General features: G+C 39.9%; 1 protein-coding gene across 3 annotated transcripts in view; it reads left to right on the forward strand.

The window, feature by feature from the left end:
* The window catches only part of TNPO3 (transportin 3), an 88,733-nt gene that overhangs the window by 61,516 nt on the left and 1,975 nt on the right, over positions 1 to 25,242 (forward strand). Inside the window, exons 11-21 of one of the 3 annotated variants that reach the window (XM_006896049.1) lie at positions 1,869 to 2,008; positions 4,012 to 4,203; positions 7,284 to 7,375; positions 9,563 to 9,639; positions 11,090 to 11,150; positions 12,412 to 12,552; positions 14,732 to 14,848; positions 15,728 to 15,822; positions 16,666 to 16,822; positions 18,651 to 18,818; positions 21,422 to 21,534. In XM_006896049.1, the coding sequence (XP_006896111.1) occupies positions 1,869 to 2,008; positions 4,012 to 4,203; positions 7,284 to 7,375; positions 9,563 to 9,639; positions 11,090 to 11,150; positions 12,412 to 12,552; positions 14,732 to 14,848; positions 15,728 to 15,822; positions 16,666 to 16,822; positions 18,651 to 18,818; positions 21,422 to 21,534 (1,353 nt within the window). Of the gene's footprint in view, positions 1 to 1,766; positions 2,009 to 4,011; positions 4,204 to 7,283; positions 7,376 to 9,562; positions 9,640 to 11,089; positions 11,151 to 12,411; positions 12,553 to 14,731; positions 14,849 to 15,727; positions 15,823 to 16,665; positions 16,823 to 18,650; positions 18,819 to 21,421; positions 21,535 to 25,242 lie in introns of all 3 variants that reach the window. The other 2 variants (XM_006896048.1, XM_006896050.1) reach the window with 2 other exon arrangements.

Consider the following 25,242-nt stretch of genomic DNA (forward strand, 5'->3'; position numbering starts at 1 on the left):
TTTCTCCCATAGTGCTATCTAATCTTCTTGCTGTTAGAATCAATGCCAATTTTTAGTCTGCATTGCTAAAAATCACAGTTTAACCACATTTCTTAAAGTTAAAATTATTTTGCCTCTGATGCTAGACATAGGATACTAATTATTTTTCCAGTTGAAGCTCCCCTGTGAAAATGTAGTTTGATAAAGAATTTAAGAATCTTAAATCTTTGATACAAAATAGGAATTAGTTTGATCTCACCTGCTTTTGTGACCTTGGGTAAGTTATCTTTGCAGATCTTTGATTACATGTTGTCCATATTTCTTAGAGAATCATTTGTGAGAGGCAAGGTACAGGTACTTTCCCCTTCAAAGAGAAGCAAAATCTAAGACAGTTGCTATATTCTTGACTTCTAATTGCGGCTTAGCATTGAAATTGCATTCATAATCTTAACATGACTCCCTAAAGATGGAATTTTATCTTGTGTTTTGAATTTATAAATTACTAATAAATACTTAACAAGTTACATTGTCAGATACCTATAATTGGTGGCCTATTGGTAAGAAGCAGTGCTGCCAACCCAAAGGCATGCAGTTCGAATCCACCAGCTGCTTTGTTGGGGGAAAATAGGCAGTCTCCTCCTGTGCAATTTACTGCTTCTGAAAACTCACCAGAGAGTCAACTATGAGTTGGTCTCAACCCAAGGTACAGAACAGCGGTAACATGGCCACATTTATATCCATGTTTCAAAGCCTAGTCAGTAAAATCTTAAATAGTTCCTAAAATATTCTGTAATGTGTAAATATTCTGGGAGATACAGAGTTGTAGCATTTTTGGTGGTTTGTTTTGTTTTGTTTTTTTCCTTTAATTAAGAGTTTCTGGCCTTCAATACATATTATACTGTTTGCTCTTAAATCCACTTCAGTATCTTCTGGAACCATCAGTGGTAGCCTGAAGCATATTAAAATCACTAATACTCTGTTACATGCAGTTTGAAGAATGAGGGCTAGATAATGTGAATAATTAGTTTAGTCCCTAAGAAACATAATTTATAATTGGGGACTATATTTCTGTTTCAAGCCAACTGCATGATTACAGTTTTTAAGTCATGTACTAGATTTAGATTATCAACAGAAGATGTTCTTTGTATAATTCAGTATATTACATTGAAGTTTCTTTCATTTCTGGATTAAATTCCACCACTCTGGGGACAGTCTCCACTAAAAAAGAACAGCCTTCATTTGCATGAGGAGAGGAAAGAAGGGAAAGAAATTAATTCATGTAGCTGTAGAGAGTGGTTAGCTTGCATTTCTCCTCATGTTCCAACGTTGGGGTCCATTTTCCTTTTCTTGCTCCTGATTTAGCTGACCCATCCATACTTCTCTGCCCATCTAGCTCTCATTTTCAACTATCTGAAATCTTTTGACAAGTGACATAGAGAACATGGTCTGTGAGACTAACTGATCCATTTAGACATTCAGCTGTTGATTGCCCACTATGTGCCAGGCACTGTTCTAGGTGCTGCAAATAAAGGAATAAATAAGACAAATTCTTTGCTAAAAAAATCTACAGTAAATGCTTGTCTCCAATTTGATGAGCCTCTACTATTTAATAGTGTGATGTGACTGACTATTTAAACTCTTTACTGTAATTCAAAAGATTAAAGAACAGTCTTCTCCTAAAACAAAGATGTCTTCTATTTTCCATTTTTCTGTCTTTCTCCTTTTTGAAAATTTGGAATAGTCTTGGTGAGGGTTAAATTCTTTTACCTAAATGATTATTTATTTAGAAAGATACTGTATAATGATGATATGCATCATTGCAGTCTGTGTTTTGGTTGGCCTGTAACTTTCGAAGTCAGTAACTGTGCGTCCTTGCCTTCTGTGCTCAGGGAGAACAATCCCACACTTGTGGAGGTCCTAGAAGGAGTGGTGCGCCTCCCAGAGACCGTACACACAGCTGTGCGCTACACCAGCATCGAGTTGGTTGGAGAGATGAGTGAAGTGGTTGATCGAAATCCTCAGTTTCTTGGTATGTGTGAACTCTCCATTCTGCTATATTCTTTGATGATTTTCCACTGTACCCCCTCTGCCCTATTGGTGGGGGGGCGGTGGCAGGGAAGGAGTTCCTGTTCTTTTGATTTTGCTCTCCTCTGTATTCTCTTTGATTGATGGGGGTGTGTTTGTGAACATCAACCTTAAATGTTTTAAATTATTGCTTAGTTGAAACAAGCATTTACAATGTGATCAAACTTGGCAGAAGGACCTTTGGAAGATTAGATGTCCATATATGGACACACACAGTTTGCTTCTAGAACTTTGTGTAAGCAACAGTGCTCTAAATCTGTCTTACTCTTTGACAGTTTTTTTTGAACTGATAATGTCTCTGTAGAAGCTACTAGAGAGTCAGAATTTTTCAGTGTTAAAACACATCTTCCATTTAAAAACGTATTACTAAGTAAAATTAAATGTGGGGCATTTTATAACTTCTGTCTGCCTTTATTGCCTTAAAAAATAAAAATAAAGATCATATAATTTTAGAATAAAAAGTCAGTATTAATTTTTTTTGTTGTGCAGTTAAGGATATTGAGACTCAAACGAAATATTCCATCCAGGAAGATAGATATATATAATGCTGAGAGAATTTCAGTAATACTTAATATTTGCGAATGGTGTTAGGTCCTTAAGTTTGGCGTGTTTACTGCCGTCCATACCTTTATTACACCATTTCAACAGAATTTATTTTGCATGTGATTTTGTTTTTTCTGTAGTGACTGAGCTAGTTGTGAAAAGATGTGTGTGCACATACCCGAGCCGCCTCAGTTCCTTAGACTAGTTTAAAACTTGCTCAGATTTCCACATTTTCTTTTGTTGTTTTGGGGTTTTTTTACTTTCTAAATGTTCACATTTTCTAATGTTTTAATTTTTTTCACTTTCTTTATATGCCTCATTTGGAACCATTTCACAAAGACCCATAATGTGGTTTTTTGTTTGATTTTGTTTTGTTTTTTTTTTTTTCAGATCACACCCAGTACACAGCAAAGCTAGTTTGACTGGTAGTAAGACTCACGCTTTGCAGTGCCTTGCACATTCTCATTCAGATTTATGCCTTGTCAGGAAGACGGATCGCTCCCTTTTAAACTTGTACATTAGAATAGTAAAAAACACGAATACTCAGATTATTCACAGAGGTCTCTACCTGTAAGACTTATTTGATCTAGATTCTAGGCTTTCTGATTTCTAGACTATTTTTCTAGCTGTTGGATATTTAGTCATTCTAGAAATAGACAGTGCTCTTTTATATGGACTTTAAAATGCAAATTTTCGGTTCCTCAGTTCTTTTGTGGTTTACTATAAGGTGACTCTGAAGTATCCATAATATACTTTTTAACCACATATGGATTTTCTTAGTCTCTTTTCCATAGAAAAATATTATTTTTATATAGGATAAGTATCATTTGCTCTATTGAAATTTTATGTGTAAGAGTTCTTGGCATGATCATGTTGTTGTCATTGTTGTGTATGTACCATTGAGTTAGAACTTACCCATAGCTAACCCTCCAGCAGGTTTTCAGAGGCTATAGATCGATCGCACAGAAGAGGATTTCTCAGATGGAGAAATCCTATATTTCCACCACGGAGGAGCTGGTGGATTAGAACCACCAGAAAAGGCACAGCCTTAGCAGCAAAACCCCCTAGACCACCAGAGCTCCCTTATATAGGTAAAAGTGAAGCCTAATGAATTCAGCTAGAAATGCTAAAGCTTAACCTAGGTTTTAAGATTCTTTGTAACTATAACGAAGCAAGTACAAGAGCATTAGCTTTAGGCAGCTGTCATTGTGCTAATTAATGTAGGCTATTTTTAATCAAAACATTCGTCACTAGTAATAATGACAGTCATCTTTGTTTCACCCTTTCTAAGCAGAGTACATATTCTGCTTAAAAGTAAGTAAAGGAGGTAAACGTCTTCTCTAACAAACTAGATGTTTTTCTTGAGTTTCAGACATATGTCTTCTGTTTGACTTTTCCTTTCAGACCCTGTGTTGGGCTACTTGATGAAAGGCCTGTGTGAAAAGCCCCTGGCTTCTGCTGCAGCCAAAGCCATTCATAATATTTGCTCTGTCTGTCGGGATCACATGGCTCAGCACTTTAATGGACTTCTGGAGATTGCTCATTCCCTTGATTCCTTCATGCTCTCCCCAGAAGCTGCAGTGGGCTTGCTGAAAGGTATTTACTTAAGATCTAAAACAGTAGAGGTCTCTCCTCATCCAGCACCTGGTTTTTCAGTTATGAGATACTTAGTGCCGGGGAGGGTGGCCTAGCTTCTCGGAAGGAAGGATCTGGACTGTATGCATGTGCATTTGTTTCTTAGAATATTTTAGGGCTATCTAATTAATTCACACTTCTTGGAGAGTGCATAACACTGACCTAAAGTTTGTGGAAACAGCATATTTGAATTCAACATAATTCCACAGGAAGTTGGAAGAACAAGAAGGGAAGCACATGAGCATTACTCTGCCAGAGCCGTACGTGGAGAGTTTAAAGGTGTGTGTGTGTCAGTGGGCCTGGCTCCGGGCTGTTGTAGAAGCCAGTTTGCTCAAAAGTCTGCCACGAGGCATCCCCCCAGAGTCTGGCTCATGGTGCTAGGAGAACCAGGGATTTTTACATATTGAAAGGGATATCTTACACAAGAGAATCAGCAGTCAGGAAATCAAAAAGCATATCACGATGGGAAAGTCTGCTGTTAGGGACCTCTCAAAGGTACTCAGGAGCAACAGTGTCTCTCTGGAGACTAAGGTGCGCCTGATACAGGTCATGGTATTTGCAATCGCTTGTTATGCATCAGAGAGTTGGACAATGACTAGGGAGGACAGAAGGAGAGTGGATGCTTTTGAGCTGTGGTGCTGGAGAAGGGTACTGAATGTACCCTGGACTGCCAGGAAAACAAACAGATTCATCTTGGAGAGGATTAAACCAAGCTACTTCTTGGCGGCAAGGATTCTGGGGCTTCGTCTGACATACTTTGGACATGTTGCCAGGAGGGACGGGTCCTTGGAGAGGGACATCATGCTTGGGAGGGTGGAGGGACAGTGCAGGAGGGGAAGACCCTCTATGAGGTGGATTGATTCAGTGACTGGGGTAATCGGGATGGGTGTGTCAGAGGCAGTGCGGTTGGCGCAGGACAGAGCAGGGTTTAGGGCTGTTGTGCATAGGGTCGCTATGAGTCAGAAACGACTTGACAGCACATAACAACAACAACAATCATTTGTCAGCAGTTAATAGCTAAGTACATACATATATATAGGCTTAGTGAAAGAAAATATTTTCTAACCACACTTTCCAAAAAACAGATTAGCGTGCCCTGTGAGACAGTAAAATCCTTATAGCTGATAGTTTAAAGAGATTTGGGTGTTCTCAAATTACAGGCCGTGCAGTTGACCTGTGTTGTTTCTTCTGTGATTGGCAGAGTTAAGCCATAGCACGAGCCATTGACCTTGTCTGTCAGCTAATCTCTTCTCTCTCATTAACTCATTAAATCACTTAACTCTCTGTCAGCATGATAATGTGTTTTTTTGCAGTAGCTTTTCATTTTGTAGCATGTTGTTTCTTCCATTGAAACAAAAAGCAACTAACCTGCTTTTCGCAAATGAGTTTCAACTCATAGCAATCTTCCATCAGGCTGTAAGGCTGTGGCTATAAAATGTTTACAGAAGAAGACTGCTCATCTTTCTGTACAGTAGCTAGTGGATTTGAACTGCTGACCTTTCCGTTAGGAACCCATTAAGTTACACACGCTGACACTTGGACTCCCCCATCCACCTAGATAATAAGCCATTAAGCTAGAGATTCTTCCTACTTAACTTTTTACAATTTGTCATTCTCACCATCTTAACTTTTTCTAGTAAAATTTGACCTTAGTACTGAAGTAAAATACTGTGTTAAGGCCATTATTGTAAAAACAGAAGGATACTAGTGAGATGTGTATGTATATATAACAGGGAAGGGAAGTGGGGAAAATCACAAGGTTGAAGAGTTTAGTGGGAAAGAAAATGTACGTGAATGAACCATAAACATTAAAAAACCATTTTAAAAATGTATACTCAATATCTGATACATGTGGTGTCCACGTTCCTCTTTGATACAGTGGTAGCCTATCAGTGGTATCTTCTACGTATTGAATTTTTTCCCTGGAAGGAATGAATTAAAAGGTTAGATAATGTGGAAATAAAAGTCTGACTCATCTTTGTCCTATAGGCTGCTGCCAAACATTCTGTTTATAATCCAAATTGAATATTTAAGGATAAGTTACTATTCTAGTGAGTAAAACTTTAGGAAGTAACAACCTAAGACTTAACAGGTGATCCTTTGGATTTTGAGTAGAGGAAAGACTTTCACAACTATTTTAAAAAGCAAGACAGAGAAACTTGACTGTTATGACTATTAGTCTTTTGTTCAAACCAGCCATTCTACACATAGAATACTCACAGTTTGTTGTACAGAAACTAGACCAAACTCCATTGCCATCCAGTCTGTTTTGAGTCTTAGTCCATAGGACAGATGAGAGCTGCACCAGAAAGTTCCCAGTGCTGTAAATCTCTGTAGAAACGGACTCCCACATGTTTCTTTGACTGAGCAACTCAAGATTCAAACTGACAACCTTATAATGAGTAGACAAATGCTAATACAGGGTGTCACCAGCACTCCTCTTGTAATAGTGCAACCGTAATTGCATTTCTTGAGTCTCAGTCAGCCCTTTCTGAAAGCATGCCACTCTTTCTCAAACTTCTTGGATAACAGTTGCCTTATGTCGGAATTAAAGGCTGTCTTGACCCTCTGAATCACAATCTCTGGGAAGCTCAGAAAGTATTGCATTGTGTGCTGCAGGATAGTTTTGACAGAAACTTATTTTAAATATCCTTAAAATAGGCTGATGAAAAAAGAAGCTGTAAATGTCAACATGAAAGCCAGTCTTTCGTCTTCTTGAGTTCAGTTTTTTTTGGGAAAAGATTTTCAGAGGCAGTAAATCACATGGGAGGACATTACACATGTTTCTCCCATGGAACTGCTGGTTGATTTAGACCATATGTCTAGGTTGACAACACAACACCTTATCACTAAGTCTCCAGAGCTCCCTGGAAAAAAAAGATACGTAACAAAATATTTCTTATTTTTGAAACCATACTCATTGTCTTAAAAGAATAAACTGATCAGTTAATCTGTTGAACAAATGATGTAACCAGTGCGTTGTATGATTCAGTTTGTGTTTTCTCCATCTGCATCATCTTTTTTTTTCCTTTCCCCCCCAGGGACAGCACTTGTTCTAGCCAGATTACCTTTGGATAAGATTACTGAATGTCTTAGTGAGTTGTGTTCTGTTCAGGTTATGGCATTGAAAAAGGTGAGTCTGGTGAAATAGGATGTGAAACAAATATAAAATATTTACATGTTTGAAAGGAGAAGACAGTTCTTTCTTTATAGGTGGTTGTTTATCTACCTAGAAAGCCAAATTAATGAATTGGAAAGTTATTAATATTAATCTATCAAACTAGCGGCATAAAAAATCAAAAAATTTCACCAAGTTTCATAACTAGTTACGAGATAGAATAAAGATCGCATTCATGTTAGCAGCTATAAGCCTCTATGGTTCAGAGATGTTAGCTTATCTTAAATTGCATGTGTATTGAAATACATAGACATACTAGTCAGATTTTTAGGAGAACATGACAAGATGATTTTGAAGTTCAGTACTAGTGATATACTGATAAAAACATGTAACATAGTTTAAGGAGAAAAAGAATGTGAGATAGCATGTCCTTTGTTTCTTTTTTTATTTTATTTATTATTAATTTCATTGAAAATTTACAGAGACTTTGGGTTTCCATTCATTCATTGTTGCACTTTTCTCCCCTCCCAGCCCTCCCCCCAGTACACAGCCCTCTTGGAAAAGTAAAATTCTTTCACTGTTTTACAAACCCTCCCCCAAGGTCCAGTCATGACAAAAATACCTAATCACATATCCCTTTTAAACAGTTTTCTCCCTCATCTGTTTCTGCCTTTTTTTTCTGTCCTCATCTGTTTCAAGGCAGTATATATTATTGAACCCATCTATCTCAGTCTCCCTCCAACCCTGATGTCAGTCCTGTTTTACAACAGTGGCACTATGCAGTATTTGTCCTTTTGTGACTGAGATATTTCACTTAGCATAATGTCCTCCAGGCTCACCCATTTTGAATAATATTGCATGAGTTCCTTGTTTTTCAATGCAGCATAGTATTCCATTGTGTGAATATACCACAGCTTCTCTATCCATTCGTGTGTTGATGGGCACTTAGATTGTTTCCAACTCCTTGCTATTGTGAACAAAGCCACAATAAACATGGGTGGGTATATATCTGCTTGGGTGTCAGTTATGGTCTCTTTGGGGTATATTCCCAGTAGTGGAATTGCTGGGTCCAATGGTATCTCTATTTACAACTTTTTGAGAAAGCGCCACATCGCTTTCCACAGTGGTTGCACCATTTTACGCTCCCACCAACAGTGAATAAGGGTTCCAGTTTCTCCACAACCTCGCCAGCATTTGTTGCTTGCTATTGTGTTAAACTTTGCTATTCTGTCTGGGGTGAGATAATATCTCATAGTTGTTTTAATTTGCATCTCTCTTAGAGCTAGGAATTTTGAACATTTCTTCATGTGCCTTTTGGCCATCTGAATGTCTCCTTTGGTGACGTGTCCATATCCTGTGCCCATTTTTCTATTGGATTATTTACCTTTATCTTGTTGTGTTGGTCCTTTGATTTCTTAAGTTGTGTTATAAAAGTATGGTGATACATTACTTATCCCAGAATTGAACATTTGTTTTCACGGATTGGGCACTCCATAAATAGGTTTATATAAAAGGGGGGGGGGAGTAATTTTAAATAAAAGACAAAATGTGAAGAATCAGTGAGGAAGAAACAAACAAATACTTAGCAAACGTGAAAATTTGTGAGGAAAAAATAGGCTTACATGGCTTCCTCACATGATTGCTTGGGTGAGTGGCAATTAAACCTGAAAACAATAGACAACGTAAAAGGAAAATGATGAAAAATTGCTGACATAAAGCATTGTGTACTTGAATATGTTATAAATTAAGGCAAACTTCAAATTAAGGTATATTTGCAACAAATGTGATTGAGATATTTTTCTCAGTAATTAGAAAAATTCTTTTAAAGAAATATATTCAAGATCTCAGTAGAAAAATGAACATTGGTTATGAGTGAACAGTTCATAGAAGAGGGAACACAAATTACTATTAAACATTAAAAAAAATCTATCCATCTTAACCATGCTAAAGGAAATACAAAAATTAGAAAAGATAATAAATGGCGATGAAAATAATTCCCCAGTGAAAAGATAATCAGTTGCAGTAATTTGGGTCCTTGGCAGGATGCAGTAAGGTAGGAGGACAAGATGAAAAGGGGCTTTTAGGAATCTGTTCTAAGGAAATAAGATACTGAGACACAGTTGATGTGTAGGTGTGTCCAGTACAGTGTTTGCTGTAGATTTGCACAAGGACAGCTGAGTGCTGATGCCTCTCTCTCTTCAGCTGTTGTCTCAGGAACCCAGCAACGGCATATCCTCAGACCCCACTGTCTTCTTAGACCGCCTTGCAGTAATATTTAGGTAAGTTGGGAATTTCTTCGTGCATTGGACTAAAAGCTCAGATGAAGTTCATATGTACCAAAAAAGTAATCAAGCATTTCTCCCCCTCTCACAATTGCTAGTATTATTGGGAGACTAAATAAGCCTATTGTTACTTAAAGGTTTTGGGCAAAGTCAGATTTTAACCGTTTATTGTTGGTAGGTCTTTGTGAAAGAGCCTTTAAAAATGTAATTGGGTTTTTTGGGGTCTCTAATCCTTTGGTTCCCAGACTGTTGTATATGCTTCAGAACCACCTGTCACACTTTGCAAAACTCAGATTCTCAGACCCACCTTCAGAGTTTCTGATTTCGTTGGATCTTGGCTGAGATCAGAGAATTTCTGTTTCTAAAAAGCTTGCAGGTGACGCTAATGTTTACTATTACGGCATCCATATACTCAGAGTTAGTGCTGCGTAGCTTATGAGTGAGTTCAAAATAACTGTGGAATCAATCTCTCCAAGTCAGGAGACCACTAATGGTTAAAAAAGGATTTGAGTGACAGTGTTCAGAAAGTTATCCTTCCAGAATTAGATAATTTCTTATTTGTGAGACTCAGAGATAAAACTGCAGTGTTAGAGTAATGCTTGTGTGGAAGTTTTATGTAGAGGGTGTCAACACGGAGGCATTGTTTTTGCTTATTAATATTGTCAACAGTTCTCTTTCTCTGAATTGTTGAGATACTTTCCTCATCTAATTAGGAGAGTTCTGTTACATGCCATTCTGAAATACTGTTATCAGTAACTATATTTCACAATAAATAAATGAAAATCTGTAATAGATGTAAATGCCTGGATTAAAAAACATAACTTGGTGGGAGTGGTGTGTGTGTGTTATTCAGAGGCTTCTTAAAATTTGAGTTGTTTTCCTTTAAAAAGGCTGATACTTAGTCATAAAAAGTTTTTTTCTGCTTTTCTTAAAATTTTTTATCTATAAAACCGAACAGAAGAATTGACTGGACACAGTGTGTGGGGGCCCATATGTGTGCCATCAGCTTCCCGTCAGAACAGTGTGAAATAGCCTTGCTAAACTAGAGTTCCCAAGGCTTTATGCTCTCAATGGTGGGAACGGAATGGTTCTTGGTTTCTCACCGTGGGTTCTGACAGTTTGTGCATATTTCTGATGCGTAGTCTGCACATTGAGTAGCTTTATTAAGGGAGAGAAATGGAAAAAGTAGCTGTGTCCCACAGCTCATGTGCCCAGAATTGAATTGGTTTTGCATGTGCAAGTGGGAGTAACTTGAATGTGAAAACAGTATGATTTAAAAGCGTGTGCTTGGTTGAGTGGAGTAGAGAGAAAAGCAGTGTAAGAATGACTTGATAGTCTGCGTTTCTGTATTTCATGAGATGATACTACATGAATGAACAAGGATCAGGCCTTTGGGTCCTTGGTCAAATTGCTCTTCTTTCATTGTTTTGGACTGTTGTCTTTCCAGACACACTAACCCCATTGTGGAAAATGGACAGACTCACCCGTGCCAAAAAGTCATACAGGAAGTAAGTGCTGCTGGATGCTTGCAGAGTCAGGCGATCCACTCATTTCCTTACGAGACTTTGGGTAACTAAAATGGGAAGGAGAAAGTCCCAGATTCCTCAAATTTGAGAAAAATCATTGCTGTCAAGTTGGAACTGACTCTGAGCTGATGCTGCAGGGGCTTTCAAAGGCTGTTACCTAGGAGAACAGTGCACAGCTTTTCCCCAGCAGCCACCGGTGCCACCTGTCGGTTATCAGCACGTCTCCATGTCGACTGTGCTGCCAGACCTCCCCTCCAGACCTCCCCTCCAGGCCTCACTTCCAGACCTCCCCTCCAGTCCATTAACAGAAACTACTCACTGCAGTCAAGGCAGCACCAGCTCATAGCTGACCCTCCAGTTGGTTTTCAGTGACTATAAATTACACGAGTGGCTAATTGCCCATCTTTTTCCCCAAGAAAGGTTCAGATTGTCTGCCTTTGAATTGGCAGTGCAGATCTTAGCCACTAGGCCACCAGAGAGCCCCAGGTTCACAGGGAGGTTCATTTTCTGGAGGTGATTTAGAATTTCATGCAAGTAAGGAATAGAGCAGTCCAGTTAAATATTGCTTCATTTTAGATTTGTAAACAAAACAAGTGGGAAGGCAAAAAACAAAAAAACCAACCATAGAACGAAGCCTGTGTGACTGCTTGAATTTAATTGATAGGCGGTCTGATCAACTAGCAACTTTTTTTTAGCAAAATATTCTTGACAAAGCTAGTTAACGCTCCAATGTTTCAAGTTTCTATAATTTTTTTTATCAGGATTAGTTGGCATGTTTTGATATCAAAAATTGAGATACAATTTTAAAACTTTAGGGGATTAAATGATACAACCACCAAATATTCTTAAGTCTTTAATAGTATCAAACGATGCCCTTTTCTTAACACTAGTCCTTTTTGTTCAAGGTCTTCCAACTTCCTGGAACTAACTTTAAACTTCTTGTATCACATACTAATCCTTTTCATCCTAAGTCAGTGAGTCCAGAGCGTTAATACATGCTGTTCGTCCTGTTCTTGAGTGACCTTCGTGTTTCTCTTAAGCAGTTTTTGCCTTTCACCTAAATCACAATTTAAAAAGAGAAAGGGTGTGTTGTAATGTTTGGTGGTACACACACACATCAGCCAATAATCAAGTCACATTTATTACCCAGCTCACTTGAGTCAGATTAGATGTTAAGCCCAGGAGAGTGTCCTCTGAGCACTTGGTTCAGGAATGCTTTTCTGTGTTCTCGCTCCTCACTCAGATCTGGCCAGTTTTATCTGAGACACTAAACAAGCACCGGGCTGATAATCGGATCGTAGAGCGTTGCTGCCGCTGTCTCCGCTTTGCTGTTCGCTGTGTAGGCAAAGGCTCTGCAGCCCTGCTTCAGCCGCTGGTCACGCAGGTGAGGCGGGGTGAGGCGGGGTGCTCGGAGCTCCACCGGGCTCTGTGGTGTCCTGGGGCTCCGCGGGGTCGTGATTTACACTCAATACAGAGTGTGCAGTAATTAGAGAAGAGTAGTACATGCTGGTAGACATACTCTCTATAAGTGAGAGAGTCTATAACATTGCTTATGAAAGCATTATACGTAGTCTCTCACTACAGTGTGAAATGATGTTGAAGGAATGACTTACCGTGTGACCACAGGTAAGGGCTTCATTTGCGGGCTGGACTAGGGGAGCGGGAGGAAAATGTGCAACAAGGAAATTAAACATTTTCAATGTTAAAAAAAAAAAAAGAATGACAACTGTATTTTTTTAATTTTCATTTCCTTGAAAAAAAATACTTCAAATCAAACTTGAAGATTTCCTGGTTTCGGGTTCCACCCCCCTATCAGGTATAGCTAATTGCTTATGTTAAGACTTTGATTTTTACAAAAATGGATATAAAATTGTGTGTTGACTTGCTGTATCAGGTTCTCTGAGACCACCCTCACATCGAGGGCTGTTCTCCACCTGCCCTTGAGACACTGGGCACTGTTAGTGCTGTCCCTAAAGCAGGCCAGGGCTCGAGTGTGACAAGTGAGGGGCCTACGACTCAACATTTAGGGAGGTGATGTTATACAGGTGCCAGTCCTGCATTTGGAGGACTCTGCTAGCATCTTCACATTATGTATCAGTGCTGTGAGGAAAACAGCTCTAGGTCCCAGGCTAGTGTCACTCCTGCCCACCCTGGGCCAGACACGTAGTGTGGCGCTCTAAAGGGGACACTCCCACAGGCAGGTATCATGTAGTGTGCTTGTACAACCTTACCTTCTCACACTGTAAAAAAGAAAAGGAAATTACAAACGATTTACAGGTAAACTTTACAGAATTTTGTTAGTGGTTTTTCTACATTCATTTATCTTGAGTACAACGTACATTGAGATATGTAAGATGTCCCCACCTCCAATAAAGTGTCCCTATCAAATCAGGGTATTATGAATTTGCTAAAACTTCATTTCTGCCTTTGCTGTTTGTTGGCACATACCCTCATGTCTTTAATGTTGGTTTTTATTCCTAATAATATCTGAACTAATAATATCTGACCAACCCAGTAGAGTGGAGAGTAGTACCTTGAACAGGAAGTGTATTCTGAAGTCAGTACTATGGTAAGTATTAAAACCATGCTTCAAAATCCCTTAAGTCAAGGCCCGCAAATGACAAGCAATGGTCTTGTTACTTACTTCTGTGAATAAAGTTTTATTGAGACATAGCGATGAGTATTTTATTTAGGTATTCTCTTATGGCTGGTTTTGTGCTATAGTGACAGTTGAGTAGTCAGGGAACAGAAAAACCTTCAACAAAAATTTCTGCCAACTCCTGCCTCCAGTCATTCACTGAGTATATCATTTTGTGTGTACAGCACTAACCAGATTCCTAGCTTCCATCCTATGCACATTCCATGGCATATGCTGATAGAAGAGTTGTCTTTTTAAGTTTACTCATATTTTTCTCTTTCCTTCAGGTCTCAGCCAAGTTTGTAGATTAAGTTTGATTTAAGATCAGCATGTTTGTTGCAATAGAATTTAAAATTGTTGAGTATATAGATATCTTTTGGGGAAAGCTTTTGATTGCTTTTAAGTTGGTTCTTACTCAGTGACAGCCACATACACTGAAAAGAGTTGCTTCCCAGGGTTTTCAGGGCTGAGACTTTGGCGAATCCAGTTGCTCAGAACATTGACTTTTCACACGCGTTGTCATATTCTTCTCCAAGGTGAGACTGTGCCATAGTTTTGTCCACATTGTTGCTATAAAACTTTTTAAAATGTTAATACAGTACACGTAAGAACATTAGGGCATTAAAGAACTTAAATTTATTATCCTAAGATTCTTTTAAAAATCTTACTTCAGTCCTAGATCATAGCTTCCATCTTGAATTATTTACAGATTTCTTGCAGCATTTCTTGCGGAACCAAAAGAGGTTTTAACTCAGAGGTCATAAAGGAGTTGAACTCTGCTTCACAGTTTTAACAGCAAGGTTTATTTACCATATTGCCTTCAAGAGAAGAGACCAGCTTGCCTCTGAATTCTTCCTTGAGACAGTTGCTGATGTTGTCACTCTAGAGGAGTAGCGTGAGCAGTTGTTGTGTGCTCCCTTGGCAGATGGTGAATGTGTACCATGTGCATCAACACTCCTGCTTCCTGTACCTCGGCAGCATCCTTGTGGATGAGTATGGCATGGAGGAAGGTTGTCGGCAGGGACTGCTCGACATGCTACAGGTGTGTTTCTGCTGGGGAATAGAGCTGCATTGGGCCTGGAGGGTCTGAGACCCCACAGTATGTCCTTCTTCATGTCCCTCGCCCTCTTACCTCATTATGTTTCCCCCAGACATGCTGATTTCTTAATAATAACGGTTAAGGTCTTTGGTGCAGGAGAAACTTCCTGCTTTCTCTGGAGAGACATGTGTGGGAGAACTGCCCACACAGGACCATGAGCAATGTGGCTATTACTCTACTTGTTGTTTCGGTATTTTGAAGAGTCCAGGGAGTAGAAGAGTAAGTGGATTTGAAGTGAGAAAGTCTCAAGTATGATTCTAGTTTGATTTTCTACCTGGAGCAGTCAATGAATTAGTTTCTTTAAAAGTAGGGAGGATGTTAGGGTAGGTAGCAGGCATAGGAAAGTGCATTGATCCACAGTTTTTCTCCTCACGGGGAGAAGTGGAGTTAAATAATAGCATTCCTTTCTCCTCACATTGTGTTGTGTTTTGTTGGTTTTTTTTTTTTGGTTGTTTTTTTTAATGTATTCTTCTCCCCCATTAAAAATGGATCCTTCTGCATTATAAATAAAACTTCACCCTTAGTGAACTATTGCTTGTGTAGCACATAGGCAGTCTCTGCTTTCTGAAACTCCTCACACTTTGATGGGGCATCTGCATATTCTTCCCAACTCCTTAAAATGTAAACTTCAACTAGGAAAAGTGTTGATGTCACCTGGAAAAGGAAAGGGTCCTCTTCTCCTGGTCTTACTCTCGTTCTCAGCATGGTCTTTCCCCACTGCTCCCCTTCTTTGTTCCCCTTGTACATGTCGTGATAGTTAACTCGTATTTGTATTTTCTGCGCTTTGTGTATAAATGGTTCTTTTAAAATTGTTCTGTTCAGGCACTGTGCATCCCTACCTTTCAACTTCTGGAACAGCAGAATGGTCTCCAGAATCACCCAGACACCGTAGATGACTTATTCAGGCTCGCCACCAGGTGAGTCCCACCGAGAGCAGCCGCCTCGCTCAGCTCCCCTGCTGTTTGGTTAGGTCCTCTACTCCCAACTTTTCCCTCTCGCTGAAAAATGTGGTAATTGGAGTATACAGAGAACGATGATTCACAACCCAGTGTTAAATCGTAAACCAGAATACCCCTAGAAGCAAGTGTGACGAGTTGGGTGGGATCAAGAGACTCTGCTGAGTTCCTGCCATGAAGAAGGGAGCGCGCACAAGACAATAAAAACACACTTGACTGGATAATCTCTGCAGAACCTGTAGTTTTACCTTGATGCTGCCGAGAGTTCATACCTGACCTGTCATACCTCAGCCTTTTCCTTGAAGAACTTAGCGTCCTTTTCGTGATAACCCTAAAGTAGAATTCTTTAGTTGGTAAGAGAATTGGTGGTAGATTTTTACCACTCATCACTGGCTTTCCTGTGCATGTTGCATGAAAAGTAGTCACTGAATTAATTTTAAAGGAAAAACAAGCAAAACCACTTTCTCAGATCTATTCATTCCCAAAAGTCCTTGACCATGAAACCTTTTCCTTGACAAATTCCTCTTCACACCCTGGCACCTGATCTTCTGTAGAATATGGTTTGAGAGATGCCATTCTAGGGGTTTTAGGGCTTGGCTTTTTAATACGGAATTATGAGACCTCTTTACCACTCTTCCTGGAATTGACCTGACTTGGTTTATAAAATTTTAGTTGGATAATTTGAGTTTGGGGATATATTTTTTTAATATACTAATAATCTAAAATAGGGTCCTTTCTTTTCTCTGGCTGCTTTTATATCCAAGTCTTGTAATTTATTCGTAACCTGTTTTTTTTTAACATCAGATTTATTCAGCGTAGCCCTGTTACCTTGCTGAGGAGCCAGGTGGTCATCCCTATCTTACAGTGGGCCATTGCTTCCACCACCCTAGACCACCGAGATGCCAACTGTAGTGTCATGCGGTTCTTAAGAGATCTCATTCATACAGGTGTAGCCAACGATGTAAGTATTCAGTGTTGAGCCCTCCTACTTTATAGGTCATTGTCTTATCTCTCCCTTGGTGCTTAGGGGAATATCATTGTTATTTACTAAGCTAGAATACCAACAGTAAGACATTAGTGCAAATGCCATAAAATACACAAAGCAGTGTAACACTCCCCCTGCTGTCAAACCATCTGGCATTTACTTAACAAATAGAGATGCATAAAGACATAACAGTGGGCGACAGTAAAAGTCCTAGGTGTTGCACTTTGAGAGGAGGGAAAGGTCTATGGGCAAAAGTGGAATGAGATCACTTTGTAGAAGAGGAGAAACTTAAAAGAACCATGAGAATGTGTGGATGAGTGTGTTGGGAGAAAACAGTGTGAAGCGGTCTTTTGGGCAGGTGTGGAATAGAACTGAAGGAAAAGGAGCGAAGTGAAGGAGAAGTTTGGCAGGAAAAAGAAGAAAGTAACAAGAAATGGAGCAACAGTTTTTAAAGAGATCCTTTTCAATATGTAATAATGCCGTGTGTGTGTGTGTGTAAAGGAAGAAAGTTATCAAGATCTGTTTGATAGAAAAGATTAGGTATCTGACCGAAATCTCCAAACTGCTTTTCATTTCAGTTGGATATTTTTTAAAAAGAAAGAAATGGGGTATGTTTTGGTGTGTATATTCTTAACAATAAACAAGAAGTAAAATCCTCTTAAGAGAAAGAACAAAATCCAGTAACTAATACTGGTGAAAATGGAGACCAAATGGAACCCTCACACAATAACGATAAGAATATAAAATAATGCAACTGTTCTGGATAATAGTCTGGCAATTTCTCAAACCACTTATTAAACATAGACTTAACACTTTGTGTGTCAAAGGGCATATAGCCAGATCTCCTGCAGACCCAGATTCAAACTGATAACCTTTGTGTTAACACCCAACCACTTAACCAGTGCACCACCAAGTCACCTCAAGAGTTTCCACGTGCCTTAATAATTTCATTGATAGGTATCTACCTGAGAGAAATTGAAGCGGGGGAGCAACCCAAAAACAAACCATGTAGCCAGACAAAAACTTGTGCCCAGATGTTTACTGCAGTGCTCTTTTTAATAGCCAAAACATAGAAACAACCCAGTGTCTATCAGTAGATACTGAGTCCATGAGTATATAATGTGGTGTGTGAATACAATGGACTATTATTTATCCATAAGAGAAATTAAATGCTAGTGAGTGATATGAATTGGCCAGGGAAACATGGTATGTGAAAGTCAGAAGGCCGAATGTTACACAGTACCTTTAATGTTACACAGTACCTTTCATATGAGAGATCCTAATAGGCCAGTCTATAGAGATAGAAAGATTAATGGTTCACTAGGGTACAGGAGGGGCAGGGATGGGCAGTAGCTAAAGGAGAGGGGGTAGGGGGTTTTAAATATGACAGATATGTTCTGGAATCTACTTCTGTGGTGATTGAACGCGTAGTTATCTGTCTGTGAATGTACAAAAAAAGCCATTGACATGTATGGTAAGTGAATTTTTTTTTTTTTAAAAAAAAAGAAGTAAGTATACTTTTGAGAGAAAAATTATTAATAAAATTGCTGTTCTTAGCTATTGTTTTATTCTTCTCCTTAGGAAAATTGTAAAGGTTAAAGTTAATCCTGGGTGAAACCTATGCCCATTTCCTTGGTGTGCTAAGTGTTAACTATTTCTTCCTAATAACAAAGTATTTAATAGATTTTGTGGATCCTTCTGTAATATGCATGGTTCCTTTCTCAGAAAAAAGAGGTGAAAGAGTATTTATTTGGTTTTTGAAAAGTGAAACTAGAACTTAACCTGCAGTTCCTATTTCTTGCAGCATGAAGAAGACTTTGAATTGCGGAAAGAACTGATTGGACAGGTGATGAACCAGCTTGGACAGCAGCTTGTCAGCCAGCTCCTCCACACCTGCTGCTTCTGTCTACCCCCCTACACCCTCCCCGATGTGGCTGAGGTGCTCTGGGAGATCATGCAGGTTGATAGACCGGTAAGATCATTCTCACAAGGAACCTCACAGGCTGCAGCCTTGACTTTGAAACCAGCCCTGCTCCGTGACCTGGCACCTGAGTTAGGGATGTTGCTACATTTAGTTGGTAAAATGAAATGACCAGTTGTTAGGTGCCATCAAGTTGAAAATGATTCAGAGCAACCCTGGGAACAACAGATGTCCTCCACCCCCCTTACCACGCTCAGCCCTTGTTGCAATCACCAGCTAGTCACGCGTTATCGGAGCCCTAATGGGCTGGCAGTGAGGAGTTGCACTGCCGACCCAAAGGCTTGCAGTTCACAGCCACCACCTACTCTGAGGGAATAAAGTGGACGATCTCTTCGTGTGATTTACAGCCTCTGAAAACCCATTATTAGGTTCTGAAAAATGTTCCTAGCACTGTCAGTATACTGGTTTCTGTCCTACCACAAGGGAGTACTAGATGTTAAAAGTCTGCTTTTCTGAATCAACACGGATGCATCTGTCAAGAAATCAGGTGTTTGAGAGTGGAGGAGGTGAGCAGGGATAGCATAGAGGGAAGAGACTAGCTTTCAGATCTGTGCCTTTGTTCACATCCTGTGTTTGTAATGGTGCCGAATAAAATCTTTCACACAAAAAAAAAATTTAAAAAAAAAAAATCTTTCACACGCACACACACACACACACAAAAAGTCTTTTTTTTTTTAGCTGGCCAGTAAGAAATACTTATTCATGGGGGCACCTCACTTATGAGAGGTACCCCAATGGAGTTAAACAGTTACAGGTATTTATTCACCTCCAACACCTTATATAACATTACAGCTGTTCCTTGAAGACAATTCTAACTTACCTGTGTACTTGGCATATAGAACCGACTGCAGTAGACAGTTTTAAGTGTATCTCCCCTTTGGATCTCTTTGCAGCCCAATCCAGTTCTTGAACCACGTCTTTAATACCTAAGCATGGAACATTTTTTAGTTCATCTAGGACTATCTGAGTCATTTCAGTACAGGGCTACATGGTTATAAATCAGGTACTCTGTGCTGAGGGAAGGTTTGTGTTAGTCTAAAGCAGCCTTTGAACTCTTTATTAATATAAGAATTCTACAGAAAATTATATGATCAGGCTTAATGTAAGCTCTTTTTAAAATCATAGAATATATTAAATCCAGATACAAAAGTATCTTGTGAATATGGTTCATGTACATCTTAATGTTATCTCCTGCTTTTTCTCACTGATGGCAGTTTCACAAAAGAGAATATAGAGTGGAGCTCTGGTGGCCTAGTGTTAAGAAGCTGTGCTGCAATCCCAAAGGTGCATAGTTCAAATCCACCAGATGCTTCACTGGAGAAGGAAGGGTAGTCTCCTCCTTTGCCAGTCGAATCTGATTCGATGGCACACAACAACTAACTAAAAAAAGAGAGAGAATATACACTTTGATCATTAGACTGGTATTATAGAACCGGATGATTTGGCTAGTTCTTGGATTTTAGTATTTATAAAATTCAGAGTTTAGTAGGCATACTTTTGTTCAGTTAATTCTCTAGAAATTAGAATCACAAGTAGGACAGATGTTTGATATTTCTAATGTTTTCTTTAGGTTTATACGTCAAAGATAGCTGGTTTTATCAAATAGCCCAGCAGTTCTTACATTGGAAGGGAGGTGCTTCAAAAATGAGTCCTGTAGTGCTAGTCGCTGTTGTTCCATCCATATGTTCTGTTTCCATTGAAGAAGTACTTTTTGTGTTTTACCTAAAGTAAGAATGAACTGTTTTGTGGCTCTCTGGGAACCAACAAGTCATTCACTGAGAAAATAAACTCTCTATGTGCCCCTCCAGTATATTTCAGTGACACTTAGTCCCAAAGTAGCAAGATCTGTCAAACCACAGTTCTTTTCAATTGTTTTATATGCAAGTAAAAGTTGACTAAAGAAAGAAGACTGAACAGTTATTAATGCCTTTGAATTGGGGTCTTGTCAAAGAACATTGAATATACCGTGGCCTGCAAAAGAAGCAAACAGACCTATGTTGGAGGAAGGGCAGCTAGGGTTCCCCTGCAAGGCAAAGACGATGCAGTGGCGTCCAGGGGGCTTCAGACATCTTGTCAGAAGGCACCAGTCCTTAGAGAGCCATCAGGCTCTGAAAAAAAAGTAGAGGGTCAGCAGGAGAGAGGAAGACCTTCAGTCAGATAAACTGACATGGTAACTTTAATTGTGGGCTTGAGCATGACAGATACTGTAAGATTGGTGCAGGACAGGTTAAGATTTCTATCTGCTGTTCATAGAGAAACTGTGTCATAATCAATTCGATGATACCTAACAGGAATTTCTTTTTTAATTCTGTAAGTTCAAGACAGAGGTAGAACAGATAGCTTCAACCAGTGCAACTTCTCTTCACCATTAGGAGCTTACCTGCGGCACCTTTTCATGGAAGTCACGGCTTGAATCAGTAGTGTACCTCAGCCCTGCTGCTTTGAGACGTCAGGAGAGGCCCTTTGTTAGTCTCTTCCTTTGGCTTCCAAGTCTAGGAGATTAAATATTAATGAGAATTCTTGTTAGCATCTGTAGAGTGCAGTTGAGTTAAACTCTGCTTTTTTTTAAAAAAACTATTATTCCTCTTCTTTAGACATTTTGCCGATGGTTAGAGAATTCCTTGAAAGGTTTACCAAAGGAGACAACGGTGGGAGCCGTCACAGTGACACACAAACAACTTACAGACTTCCACAAGCAAGTCACGAGGTAAGAGACCCTGAGGCTTTCTGATAGGACTGTGCACAGAAGCTGAGTGTCCAGAAAAAAATCCTCTTTGTTCCTGACACCTTCTTAAGTGCAGGTCTACCCATGAGTCTGTCTCTTGTGTACACTTGTAAATCACTTTTTAGTTTTTAGTATCTTTTTAGCCTTTAATCATACAAATTGACATTAAAAGCCACTGTCATATATGTAATTTACATTAACTAGTATCAGATCCTGAAGGGTAGATGACTACTTTTCTCCAAAAGAAAAAGATACTGTCAGATTTACTCTTGTCATTCTTGTTCATGTACAATGGTCAGAACGTAGGTGCCTGAACGGGAGGGAAATGCATTGATGATAAAACAGGAGAGTGATGCCGATGACACTAGGAGAATATCACTCATGTCCAAAGACAGTCCAGTTCAGTTTGAAAGAAATCTTGGCAGCCAATCAGACTCTCTCAGCGGTACCTTCAGCCCGGTGCACTAGTCGTGTCCTGTATTGCAGCTTAGTTAAGATGTCAGTGAACCACTGGGTATTTTTACTGTGTACATAGAAATGTTTTTATTCTCAGTCTGTAGTCTTCCTCAAACAGGGTTGGTGTATGACAGGTGGAACAGGGTGGTGGGTCTTCCTTGGTCTTAAAGGTGCTAACTGATGTCTTTAAAATGCCTTTACAAAGTAGTCTGGAGACTTTTTTTTTTTTAGTGTTGACCAGTGTTGGCAGTGGTTTGTGTTCATGCACGTGTAGAAAGATGTGTGGGGCCCAAGGAAGTGTTGTTGCAGGAGGGCTGGTAATAGTGACCAGAGAAAAACATTCTAATTGTCCACTAGTGTCCTTAGATAATGAATGCTGTTTTATACTTGTAAATAGTCACTAAAAAGATTAAGGAAAAAAGATACTTAGTGATACAGATATAGATACAAACTCTCTGTTGTAAAGAGGGAAATCTTTTCATATAGGCCCGGTTTACACTTAAAAGCAGCTTCATTATGTATTTTCTTTACGTATAGTTTCTTTTTTTATGTTTACATTTAAACTTGGAATTTTTTAGGGGGGAAAATACCCAGCTGGCTTTCTTTGGGGTTTTTTTTTCCCCAGTAAGGGAAAATACGATACATTTTAGGCGGTGGTACAATAGCTTATCTTATTTTCTGATAATTGATTTTTTTCTTTAGTGTTATTTTCCAAAATAGATTTGTTTTTATTTTCCAAAGGATCCTAACAGATTTTTAAGATTAGAATCGGAACCCATTTGGCACCTTTATTTTATGACTGACTCAGTGGCTTCCTGCCAGGCCTCAGAAATGACATTTTTAGCCAGAGTCAAGTGACACGCATCACTGGAAAGCAGCACGTGACTGCCTCCCTGACACATTTTGCCAAAAGTGGGGATTTCCCCTCTATTGAACCCAAACTGGCTGCCGTCGGGTTCAATTCTGACTCAGAGCGACCCGTACGGTTCCCAGGGCTTCTCTTCAGAAGCCAACTTCCTCCTCTTTCTCCTGTGAGCAGATGGTGAGTTCAGATCATCAGACTTCTGGTTCACAGACAAGTGCTTAATCGCTGTGTAACCAGGCCTCACTCCTCCCCATTAGGAACTCCAGTGTATTAACTGGCTTTACAAAAGTGTTTGATGTCTTTTTAATTGTGACTCTTTAGGTAGAAAACCGTATTCTGCCTACAAAGTTCCCAGAAAAGAAGTGAAGCAGTGGCTTTCCTACTTCTGTTTGTTTCTCATCCTCTGGTGGCCAGAGGGCCAGGATCATATTGACTTTGCTTTGCTCAGAGAAGAGGACTGTGGAAAACTCGCAAAGATCACGGTCTTTACCTTTCAGCCAGAGGTCTTATTTAAAATACAGGTATCCTGGGCTGACAGCTGAGAATATTGGTCCAGGTTTTACCACTTTCGGGTTCTGTCACAGTGAACTTCAATTTCTTCATCTGTAAAGTCAGGTCATTATGAAGTACCAAATGGAGATCTCCCACATTTGACACCCAACAGGTGATCAATGAATGTTACCTTCTTTCTCCTTAGGAAGGAAATGGTGAGTGTCGTTATGCACTTACCAGACTAGCTGGGGCATGTCTCCTGCTAGCCTTGAGGCAGCCACCCACACATCTCGAGACTCCGTCTCCACCAGGTAACCCTTGACAGGGCTGATCAATAACAGGTGAAGCGAGAGGGTGAGTGAAATCAGCTCATGGAAATCATTCTGGAATTTAAGGGAAATCTTGTGGCAGACAAAGAGGCCTAAATAAGGCAGTGAGGTGAACAGAAATTCCTCGGATAAGCAAGATGCACCGCCGGCTTGGCCTGTGTGCTTGTTCACTGCCAAACAAGTTTTTCAGCTCTTCCTGTATTAAGCTGTGACATCACAGTGAGAAATGAACAGAAGTCAGTGATAATGTTGAGGTGCACAAGAAAGGCTTTGAGGTTGCTCACCTGCTCTTGGTAATTCTGTAGTAAGCCTGCTGCCCTTGAACCTTCATCTCCATGCATGACTCAGTCTCCCTTTTGGTTTTAAAGTCCTGCAGCTCCTGCCCCAGCATGCTGCCTTGTTTGCATGTGGAAGGGAGGCTGAGCCTGTTCAGTTTCATTTCAGCAAGCTCCAACCTGTTTCTCAGATGGTACTGCTAATTTGTTCCCTAGCTTTCTGGTTGGTCACCTTGAAGGAAGATGGGATGTTTCATTTTGAAATACTGTTCTTTCCAAACATCACATGATCCCACCCACCCCTGACCCAAACTAATTTACTAGACCAAATGGTCCCACCACTTTCCATTCTCCATTTTGGTGTGTCATCTGTGACCCTTACCACTCACATGACTATCTTCAGATCTGAAGGATGGTGAACAAGGGAACACTGACAATAGAATTGGAGGCCTTTATGGGGATATCTTCCTACCAAAGTTATCAGTTGTTCTATTTGATTTAAAACCAACTCATAGCTGGCCTCCTGCAAGTTATCAGAGGCTGTAAATTACATGGGAAACAATTGTCTGGCTTTCTCCTGAGGAGCAGCTAATGGGTTCAAACCCTGTGCCTTTAGGTTGACAGTGTAAATCTTTGCCCACTAGGCTAACCAGAGTTCTTTTAATATACCAGCAAGGCTTGATTGCTCTCCTTTGTCTTTCTGAACTTCAGATAAGCGGGACTGCATTTCCCACACACCTTTCGGATTGTGAAGCTTGAGAAAAAGACCAACGCCCAAAACAGAATAATTGGAGGTTTTTAGGAACGTTGTCTCATCTATTTCATTGGGCTAAAGACACTTCTGTTGGACATTTAGTTGGAGCAGTTCGTTCGTTCGTTAGTGCGGTTAGAGGAGTTAGTTGCTGGTGGTGTTGGAGAACAAGTTGCTCTGACTGGGGACCCCGTGGCCCAGCCTTTCGCGGCCTCACTGTGGTCCTGTACTCCATTTCCGCTTCAGTATTTCTTACTCGTGTCACAAAAGCAGACGGAGGTTTTAATGCTCTGCCAGAGTAAACTTAAGATCTTGAATTACAGAAGGGGATCATGTAAAACACGGAAGAGACGTTAGGCTGGGGAAAGAGCTTCGCACAGAGCCCCGACCTCAGGCCAGGAGTGCTGTTACCCTGGTCCCATGTGGTAAGGCCACCACGCTGAGGCTTCTCAGTTCCGTTGCTTTCTCCTTCCTGGGACACTGGAGTGCCTCAGAAGGGCGAGTGTGTTAGGAAGTGCTTCC

This window comes from Elephantulus edwardii, unplaced genomic scaffold (genome assembly GCF_000299155.1).
Source record: "Elephantulus edwardii isolate Elephantulus edwardi_28Jun2011 unplaced genomic scaffold, EleEdw1.0 scaffold00181, whole genome shotgun sequence".
Classification (NCBI taxonomy): domain Eukaryota; kingdom Metazoa; phylum Chordata; class Mammalia; order Macroscelidea; family Macroscelididae; genus Elephantulus; species Elephantulus edwardii.